Source organism: Quercus robur, chromosome 5 (assembly GCF_932294415.1).
Source record: "Quercus robur chromosome 5, dhQueRobu3.1, whole genome shotgun sequence".
NCBI classification, from domain to species: Eukaryota; Viridiplantae; Streptophyta; class Magnoliopsida; order Fagales; family Fagaceae; genus Quercus; species Quercus robur.
The window spans coordinates 45,047,343-45,058,063 of NC_065538.1; the positions used below are offsets into that span (position 1 = coordinate 45,047,343).

Genomic DNA, 10,721 nt, shown 5'->3' on the forward strand with positions numbered 1-10,721 from the left:
CTCATCAAGTGCTAGTTTCCTATAATCTTTCTCTCGTTTTCCTTCGGTTTCTAAACAAACAAACAAAGCATGAAATAAATCACAAAGAAAAACTCCATGCTCCACTCAATTCAACACACATAAACCCTAACTTCAACTATCATAAACCAAAATCCACTAAACATTAAGCAACCTTTGCTATCACAGATTCCAATATCCCATACAAATGAAATCACACACACCAAAATAAATTAAAAAAAAAAAAAAAAAAACCTGTTGAGGATTGTTGTTCTCCTTGGAATCATCGTCATCAGCGACGCTGGAGGGGGCTTGGGAGGCGTTGGAGTTCTTTTTCTGCTTACGGCGGCGACGACCTCGTTCGGTATAGGGTTAGGGTTAGAGGACAGATCTCCATTGGCAACGGCGTCGTTGGAGAGTGGTAGGGTTTCTACAGCCATAATTATAATTTAATTAACACAACTTCCTTCCTCTCCTCGCTTCACTTCAGATCAGAGAAATGTAGAAGATGAATTTGAAGAGAGAGAGGATCAGATTTCATTCTCTGGGGAAAATCATTGAACCCGTTTTCTTGAATTGAATCTGTATGTTTTTGTGGTAAGGAAAAGGAAAACCACTTTCTTGAGGGAAAATTTCCTGCGTTTGAAGATGGGTTATCGGGGAAAGTCTGTGAAAGGGAGAGAATTTTTTGAGAGAGAAGAGTGAAGGAAAGTGTAGAAAGGGTAAGGGAAAGTGAGAGAGAAAAATTTGAAAAGGCTATTTTATAATTACTAGCCGTTAGCGTCTTGGCACGGTTGCACGTGTGAGTTTCTTTTGATATATAAACCAAAAAAAACGTCTCAAATGAAATGCTTAATTAGTAGCCGTTATTGACTTTTCTTTCTAAAACAAATAGTGATTTTCAATTTTTTTTTTTTTTTTTGGTGCATAAAATTTGTCGAATATAGTTTATCAGATTTTCCTTTGTGCTTTCAAATACCAATTGATGAAAGAACCGTTTACAAAAATTTCTCTCTTAAAATTTCCTCTCAACATTTAAAGATTATTTTTGGTAAGTAATGAAAATATTTCATTAAATAATTTCTTTTTAATGTTTTTAAAAAATTAAAAAACCAGACCCACCAACCAGCCGACCCTTTTCCTCTTTTTCTCTCATTTGGATGTGATGTGCAACGAAAATTCGCTAAGTTAGTCTCCTGTCCATATGCGTCGTCCAAAGGATAGACGAAGTTATTCATCAGTTACACGTCCGTCTGTGCTCAACACAGACGGACAGACGAACTTACTATCATCCGTCCGTCCTCAAGGACGGACGGGCTTCTTAGCATTCGTCCGTCTGTAAAGGACGGACGAGCTTGGCAGCATCTCTTCGTCCATAAAGGACAAGGGAGGATTACTGTTTCCGCCGAGTGGAAGAACAAATCGACACCAGCCAAGCCCAACCGTTGCGAAATACGAACTTCTGAATCAGTTATTTCCGAGCCTGTTGGATTCCTCAACTGTAGGAGCGGTTACCAAGCAAGTAACCGCTTCCCGTATACTATATAAACACACGCCAATGAAAGAGTAAGGGATTCTATTCTGTTCTTGAGAAACTAAGTTTACATTCCTTCAGTCAGAGACTAACTTCATCATCGGAGGGTTCTTGGCCGGCTTCCACCGGTCTCCTCTGAGTTTTTACTTGTTTTCTCAAGATTCAGTCGCAAGTTTATCAAGGCCCGGCATTTTCAGTCCACTGATATCCCAGAGTTCATCAGTTGGCGCCGTCTGTGGGAAAGAATAACGTTTGATTTCCATTGTTGGATTCTGCGATTTCTTTCTTGGACATAAGGGCTGAAATGGTCCGGACAAGGTCAAGGGCTACCAGCCCAGGCCTTCAAGAAAGTAGAGGCGACCGTCAATCGGTGCCTACCGTACAACCGCCTTCTGTCCAACACGTGCAATCCATGGCTGCTACTATGGCAGAATTGACCCGCCAGAACCAGGAGTTGGTTCGAGAACTTAACATGAGGAGGCAGCATCGGGATGAGAACGTTGGAAGACAAGTCCAGAGCCAAGATGAGAGGAATGCTGAGTTTGAGAGCCAGTCAAGGGGTACCCCTTCAAGAAGGGTGCCTCACTTGGAAAGGGAGATGGACCAAATGAGAAGAACTATGGATGAGATGAAGGAAAATATGAAGAGGACCAACCCCGTAGAGGACTTGGTTCACAGGACTGACTCCCCGTTTGTGCCTCCTATCAATGCTCACCCTTTGCCACCGAAGTTCAAGATGCCTTCCTTAGATTCGTACGATGGGACGCGAGATCCATTTGACCACATTGCCACCTTCAAAACTACTATGCATCTTCAAGGGGTTCCAGATGAAATAATGTGCAGAACTTTCCCTACTACCCTTAAAGGACCCGCACGAGTGTGGTTTAGCAAAATACCTCCCAGCACGGTAACGTCCTTCGAAGAATTAAGTAAGTTGTTTGTCAACAACTTCATCGGAGGACAGAGGCACAAGCGTTCCTCGTCTAGTTTGCTGACCATAGAACAAGGGGAGAATGAAAGTTTGCGGTCGTTCATTACGCGGTTCAACAGGGAAGCTTTAGCAGTGGACGAGATGGACGACAAGCTGCTCCTGGCGGCTTTCCACAATGGGGTTCACTCTGATTTGTTCATCCACAAGCTATATGAGCAAGAGCCTCAGACCATGGCCGAACTCGTCCACTCAGCCCAGAATTTTATGAATGCGGAGGATGCTATCATAGCCAAGAAGAGGAAGAGAATTGAGAAAATGGATGCTAACTCCACTCGTCACTCAGAGCAGGGTCCTCGTCTCAAGAAAGGACGAACGGAAGACAAAAAGGATCGTGACAGGAAGGCAGGCCCCTCAGCACGAAGTCAGCAGTATACGCCATTGAACATGCCACTTGATCAAGTCCTAATGCAAATCAAGGATGATCCATCCTTGAAGTGGCCAGAAAAAATGAAGGGAGATCCGAATAAGCGCAATAGAAACAAGTATTGTCGCTTCCATAGAGACCATGGGCATGATACGGACGAATGTTTTGATCTAAAGCAGCAGATTGAGAATCTTATAAGGCAGGGAAAGCTAAGAAGTTTCCTAGGACGAGACCACAAGGACGACAAACTTAAAGGAAAAGCTGAAGAGTCGTCACGGCCACCTCTTGGAGAAATCAGGGTTATCGTCGGAGGGAGCTCAACAGTTCAGTCGTCCAGGTCCAGGAAAACATACCTGAAGGTGGTGCAGAGCGTCCAACTCTCTGGACGACCACCTAGAGATATGGACGAACAGGCAATCACATTCACCGAAGAAGAAGCTGAAAGAATCCACCATCCTCATGACGATGCTATAGTCATAACCTTGCTCATCGCTGACTACACAACCAGAAGGGTACTCGTTGATAATGGAAGTTCGGCAGATATCCTGTATCTTCCAGCTTTTCAGCAGATGAAGTTAGGACAAGACCGTCTTCGTACGGTGAATTCTCCGTTAGTAGGTTTTGGTGGGATGATGGTGCAGCCCGTGGGTACTGTTACATTACCAGTGGTAGTAGGGGCATATCCACAACAAGTCACCAAGGACGTGAGTTTCCTGGTAGTAGACTGTTCGTCCTCTTATAATGCCATAATTGGGAGGCCAACTTTGAATAGTTGGAAAGCAGTTACGTCCACCTACCACCTATCAGTCAAGTTCCCAACAGACTATGGAGTAGGACAAGTGCAAGGAGATCAACTGGCAGCGAGAGAGTGTTACTTGGCTATGTTGGCCACGGACGAGCAAGTGCAGACAATGACTATTGAGGAGAAAAGGGTCGTGGTAGAACCTATTGAAGTGCTGGAAGATGTTCCCTTAGACGAAAGGAACCCTGAGAGATGTACCAGGGTGGGGGTAGATCTAGAAAGAGGAGTTAAAGAAAACCTTGTTCAGTTTTTGAGGAAGAACGTAGATGTGTTCGCTTGGAGTCATGAGGATATGCCTGGAATAGATCCTAATGTCATCACCCATCGTCTGAACGTATGTCCATCCTCGAAGCCAATACGACAAAAGAAAAGGGTGTTTGCTCCTGAGAGAGAAAATGCTATTAAAGACGAGGTTCAAAAATTGATGGCAGCAAAGTTTATCCGAGAGGTGTACTATCCGGATTGGTTGGCCAACGTAGTAATGGTCAAAAAGGCGAACGGCAAGTGGAGGATGTGTGTGGATTTTACTGATCTGAATAAGGCTTGCCCCAAAGATAGCTATCCATTACCACGAATTGATCAGCTGGTGGACTCCACCGCGGGCCATAAACTGCTTAGTTTTATGGACGCTTTCTCAGGATACAACCAGATACGGATGGACGTGGTCGACCAGGAGAAGACCTCATTTGTTACTAGTCAGGGCTTGTTCTGTTATGAAGTAATGCCCTTCGGATTGAAGAACGCTGGAGCAACGTATCAGCGACTGGTCAATCACATGTTCCGTCCTCAGATTGGGCGAAATGTCGAAGTGTATGTGGATGATATGTTAGTGAAAAGTCTGGAAGAGGGTAAGCATTTAGACGACTTGCAAGAAACCTTCAATACACTCAGGCGATACAGTATGAAGTTGAACCCCAGTAAATGTGCTTTCGGAGTGGCTTCGGGAAAATTTCTTGGATTCATGGTCTCACACAGGGGGATCGAGGCCAACCCAGAAAAGATCAAGGCAATCCTAGAAATGAAGCCTCCGCAGAATACTAAAGAAGTACAATCTCTCACCGGGCAAGTTGCCGCCCTCAACAGGTTTGTCTCTAAAGCTACTGACAAGTGTTTGCCATTTTTCAAGGTTCTAAAGAAAGCCTTCGAATGGACGGACGAGTGCCAAAGAGCCTTCCAAGATTTGAAGACGTATCTTGTCATGCCCCCGCTGCTAAGTCCGTCCGTGGTAGGAGAGCAACTGTTTTTGTACCTGGCAGTGACCCCGCATGCTGTGAGCTCAGCGCTGATAAGAGAGGAAGCAAAAGTGCAAAAGCCAGTGTATTACACCAGTAGGGCATTGAGGGGGGCGGAAGGACGATATTCGCCAATGGAAAAGCTGGCCTTCGCGCTCATCACGGCTTTCAGGAAGTTAAGACACTACTTCCAAGCCCATGTAATCAATGTTATGACAGATCACCCACTTAAGAAAGCTATGAACAAGTTGGAAGCCGCAGGACGTCTGATCCAATGGGCGGTCGAACTTAGCGAGTTTGATATCCGATACCAACCAAGACATGCTATTAAGGCTCAGGCCCTGGCAGACTTTATTGCGGAGTTCACCCCAAGATGCAACGATGAAGTGCAGGAGGATAAAAATTGGGTGGTCCATGTAGATGGCTCGTCCACACAGCGTGCGGGAGGAATAGGGGTGGTTTTGCAATCCCCTGAAGGAGACAAGTTGAAGCATAGAATCCGTCTACAATATCGACCAACTAACAATGAGGTGGAGTATGAAGCTCTGCTTAAAGGGCTAGAATTGGCTAAGTCTGTAGAAGCGGAGTCGGTTCTCGTCCTGGGAGACTCTTCGCTGGTAATGGGCCAAATAAATGGGACATATGAGGCGAAAGAAGAACGAATGAAAAAGTACTTGGAGAGGGTATTACAGCTTGTGGAAAAATTCAAGAAAGCTAACTTCATTCAAATCCCGAGGGAAGAGAATGCAGAAGCAGACACCTTAGCGAAGGAAGCCTCAGCAACTGGAACAACCGAAGAGTATGATGAAATTCAGTACGTCCCGAGTGTAGATCTCCCGGAAGTACAGCAAATAGGGAATGAAGAAAATTGGATGACCCCAATCGTCTCGTATCTGAGGGACGGGAGACTTCCGGAAGCAAGGGACGAAGCTAAAAAACTCAGGATAAAAGCAGCAAGGTACGTCCTTATGGACGAAGTTCTCTATAGGAGGGGCTTTTCTCAACCTTATCTTAGGTGTCTGGCCCCAGAAGAGGCGAACTATGTGCTGAGGGAAGTTCATGAAGGAGCCTGTGGAAACCATTCAGGAGCCAGGTCGCTTATCCAAAAAGTCGTCCGTGCAGGGTACTATTGGCCAACTGTTCAAGTGGATGCAAAAGCTTATGTCAAGGCATGCGACAAGTGCCAACGATTCAGTAATGTCCCCAGACAACCATCAGAGTACCTCACCCCAATGATGGCCCCGTGGCCCTTTGCTCAATGGGGCCTGGATACCCTGGGTCCATTTCCACTTGGAATTAGACAGATGAAATTCTTGGTGGTAGGGATTGACTATTTCACTAAGTGGGTGGAGGCAGAACCATTGGCACACATTACACAGCAGAATGTAAAGAACTTCGTCTGGAAGAATATAGTGTGCAGGTTTGGAGTACCCAGGGTACTAGTTTCCGATAACAGGCGACAGTTTGACAACACCCTTTTCAGGGACTTCTGTCTACACTTTGGAATCCAAAATCATTATTCCTCCCCCGCACATCCATAGGCAAACGGTCAGGCTGAGGTTACAAACTGATCCTTGCTGAAGATCATCAAGACTCGTCTTGAGGGGGCAAAGGGAGTATGGCCAGATGAGTTACCTGGTGTCCTATGGGCATACAGGACGACAGTGAGGACCCCTACAGGGGAGACCCCTTTTAAACTAGCCTATGGAAGTGAAGCAGTTATACCTGCGGAAGTGCACATGGCTAATCATAGGGTGATGTCATATGAGGAGAAGGATAACGAGGAGCAACTCCGCTTGAACCTCGATCTTATAGACGAAGTAAGGACAGAAGCAGAGCACAGGGCAGCGAAGTACAAGAACCTCATGGCTAGGCAATATGATGCAAGGGTGAAACCAAGACGTTTCAACATAGGAGATCTTGTCTTGAGGAAGGTCTCTTTAGCAACCAAGAACTCAGCTCATGGGAAATTGGGCCCCAATTGGGAAGGACCCTATAGAGTCATCAACTTCAAAAGACAAGGATCCTATTACCTGGAGGCCCTAGACGGGAGAAAGCTAGAACATCCTTGGAACGTGGAGCACCTGGGGAGGTACTACCAGTAGAAGCGGGCCGAAATGAGGTTCATTATGGACGAGCTTGAAGCTTGCTACCCTATTTACATTCTACTTATGTTTTATGCTGTGTTTGATACTGTCACTTTGTTATTTGTGTTGTGGTTATTTATCATGATTATGGACGAAGTTATGGAATGCTTACTAAATAAAAGGCATTAGCATGTATGTGCCTTATCTGTAAACGATATTTGTTTAATGTACAAAATGTTGTGTGAATTTCAGATTTCAATGGCATTCTCGTTCAAAGCTAACCTACAGGGTGGCTGAGAACAAAATATTTTTTGGCAATTGTCAATGAGACGAATAAATTCTCTGGACGCGGAGATGTAACGTCTAAAGCTTTCCTAAAGGAAAAGCAAGATCAAGGCACCCCATCCTAATCAAAGGACGAGGTAGACCCTGAAATAAGCCCAAAATATTCGTTCATGAGGGCAGAGCAAAGATGAGGTACCCTCGTCTTTGACAAAGGACGAGGGAGAACCTAACTAGGCACTCATCTGTACAAGACAAAATGTGCGTCCAAGCCTTAAAACAATTAGACAAAGGACGAGGCATAATGCGCATCCAGGCTCGAGATAGTAAGGCCTATGGACGAGCAAGGTCCCAAAGTATGGACGGTCGGGGTACATGAAAGAAATTTCAGTCTAAGGACGAGAAATAACCCTACAAATTTTAATAGATGGTTTAAACACACTGAACAAGGACGAGTAAAGTGTAAATGCATGCATAAAAATGAAAATCTCGTCCATACATAAAAGAAATAAAATTCACCAACTGTTTGAAGGGCGGACAAACAACGTCCAAACACCCTTGTAAAAAAAAAGAAGTTTCAATACCTCGTCCTAAAAACTTTGGACGAGTTTAGTGTACTTGAATTACATCAGAAGATCCAAAAAAAAAAAAAAAAAACTCGTTCTTAAGCAGGAGGGGCACTGGGTGGCTGGGTGGAGGCATCGTCCTCAATGTTGACGTCCTCAGAACTGGTTTGGAGAAGAGAGCTGGTAGCAGCGTTCAAATTAAGTTTGATAGAGTTGAAGTCTACCTCAGGGAAGTTTTCAACAGCGTCCATCCTGAAATCTTCGAAACCCGCTGCATAGTTGCGGTCCAGCAAGTCTGTAAATTCCTTGGACGCTTTGAACTCCGCAATGGCATCGTCCTTGGCCTTGGAGAGGGAACTACTCAGCTCGTCATTCTTCACTTGAAGGTGGTCGAGACGAGAATCTTTCTCCACCACGGCAGCCTTCAACTCTGCGATCAAATTTTGCTGCTCCGCTTCTTTCTCCTTAGCCTCAGCAGCAATCCCAGCCCATTTCTTACTCTCGTCCCTCACGGTCTTTATGGTCGTCTCCAGCAAAATTCTCGTCTTGTCTAACTCAGTGGCTTGCCTGGACGCTGCGATGAACTTAGACATGGCCTGCAAAAGAGAAATGCTTGGTTAAGACGTCTAAAAGACAGTGAAATGATAAAGGCAAGACGAAAGGAAATTTACCTTGAACAGATCATGAACACCAGAATGTTCGAAATCTTTTAAAGACATGTCATAGCATGCCTGTATGTCCTCGTCCTTCACAGCTTCTTGAAAACGTTGCCAAGCCAAATCTTCGTTTTCAATTATGTTCGAAGATACCCTCGGCGGGGGCTGAGACGAGACAGACGTAGTCGTCCTGGGAGGAGTCTTGGACGAGGTTGTCCCCACAGGTGGAGATACGTCCACATCGATTGTTTGGACGGAGAGGTTGGGCTGAGGCAAAACAGGCTTGGCCACCTTAGACAACTGTTTCATTCTTTTGTCACGACGGCTGGGGAGGCTCCCTAAGTCCAAATTCTTTGGTAGGGACTTCCTTTTGTCCCCAGCAGACGGACGAGTCTGAGGTACAGTGTCAGGACGAGCGTCCCCAGCCTCAGGACGATCCCCCTCGCCAGCTACCTCTTTTCCCTTGTTACCCTTCATTGTCGCCATTCCTAAAACACAAAAAAGAAAAAGTTTTTAGAGCGAACATTAAAAAAAAAAAAGGGTAAAAGACGTCCTGAGTTAGAGGCTTACTTCTCCTTACTGTTATCTCGTGCGCAAGTGCTTCGTCCGAAGGATCAGGACCAAGTCCCCACTTAGCAAGTCGTTTAAGAGTCACTAGGAAGTGGAAACTCCTATCTGCGTATAGACGTGCTCTGTGGACGCGATCACGGTGGAACTTGCTAAGGGAAGGACGCCCAACAGCTGTAAAGGAATGAGTTAGGATGCAAAATAATAATAATAACTTAAAAAAAAAAAAAAAAAAAACTTACCCTAAGGACGAAGGTTCCCTAGGTCCCCAGTATAACGACCAAAAGTGTCCTGTCCAACGTCTGAAGGGTTTCCAGCCCAATTCCCGGAGACGAAGAAAAACTCCGTCTTCCACTTTCTGTCAGACGAGGGTAGGGACCTAATCATTCTACAATCTTTGCCCCTGGCAGTAAACTGGTAAAAGCCAAGGGATTGATGAATTTCAGAGGGTTTATAACAGTAGAGGAACTCGTCCACCGTAAGAGGACGGTCCCCCCTAAACACCTCTCTCCATAGGACTTGCATAGAAATGACTAATCTCCATGCGTTTGGGTTAAACTGACATATCCCCAAACCTAACCTAACTAGTAACTCCCTAATGAAAGCGTTTAAAGGGAATCTCAAACCCCCCAGAAGATAAGCCTCATAGACGCCTATCCCAAAACGAGGATCACAACACCATTCTCCACGGACGGGCAACCTAGGGTTAAGCTCGTCTGGGATCTGGTACCATGCCCTCAGGTTATCTAACCTTTGTTCGTCTGTTTTAGAAGGTATGTCTACTGCGCAACTAAATACAGTGACCTCCTCCTCGTCCAAAGGGACAGTTGGAGGGACAGACGAGGAAACCCTGGACGAGGTACCTGCCTGGGACCCTGAGGCCTTCCTAATTTCTTGTTGAATAGCCTCTAAGGGAAACCCAGGGACGCCGGAAACATATTCCTCATCCGTAGAGTTTCCCCCATCACTACTACTAGAACTGGTACTAGACACGGATTGGTACTCGTCTATGATTTTTTCTAGGCTGTCGCTAGACGACATTTTCTTCAAGAAGATTAAAAAACCTAAAAGACGAGAGAAGAGGGATTACCTGGTTCTAAGACGAATGGAGGCTACGGACGCGAGGAATATCCTAGATGAGGCTCTAGACGAGGAATGTCAAGGAACGAAAATCTTAGAAATGCAAGGGGCAACGCAGGAATTCCCCTATTTATAGGAAATTGACCTGGGCATACAAAATGACACAACCAATAGGGGAGTGACACGTGGCATTCGTCTCGAAAATTGGAACGACGAAACTCGTCACCAATGAGAGTGTGACACGTGGCATCTTGACGTATGGGCTTTCTAGGTACAACGCCTGGTTGTTCGTCTCTTTAGATGACCCATATGAACAAGGGGGCAACTGATGTGCAACGAAAATTCGCTAAGTTAGTCTCCTGTCCATATGCGTCGTCCAAAGGATAGACGAAGTTATTCATCAGTTACACGTCCGTCTGTGCTTAACACAGACGGACAGACGAACTTACTATCATCCGTCCGTCCTCAAGGACGGACGGGCTTCTTAGCATTCGTCCGTCTGTAAAGGACGGACGAGCTTGGCAGCATCTCTTCGTCCATAAAGGACAAGGGAGGATTACTGT

At 45.5% G+C, this 10,721-nt stretch overlaps 1 protein-coding gene across 1 annotated transcript; it reads right to left on the bottom strand.

The window, feature by feature from the left end:
• Positions 1-7,953: 7,953 nt before the first annotated feature.
• Positions 7,954-10,119, bottom strand: LOC126728239 (uncharacterized). Its single transcript, XM_050434099.1, has 4 exons — positions 9,942-10,119; positions 9,082-9,252; positions 8,527-8,999; positions 7,954-8,451 (listed from the first exon to the last, which is right to left on the bottom strand). The coding sequence occupies exons 1-4, from the start codon at positions 10,117-10,119 to the stop codon at positions 7,954-7,956; spliced, it is 1,320 nt and encodes a 439-aa protein (XP_050290056.1).
• Between the last annotated feature and the right edge of the window lie 602 nt (positions 10,120-10,721).

Excerpts from the sequence above, each read along its gene's own strand:
- LOC126728239 (XM_050434099.1), bottom strand. The coding sequence starts at position 10,119 with ATGTCGTCTAGCGACAGCCTAGAAAAAATCATAGACGAGTACCAATCC. Across the intron at positions 9,000-9,081 it reads CGAGATAACAGTAAGGAGAA|GAATGGCGACAATGAAGGGT; the intron begins GTAAGCCTCTAA and ends TTTGTGTTTTAG. Across the intron at positions 8,452-8,526 it reads GTGTTCATGATCTGTTCAAG|GCCATGTCTAAGTTCATCGC; the intron begins GTAAATTTCCTT and ends TCTCTTTTGCAG.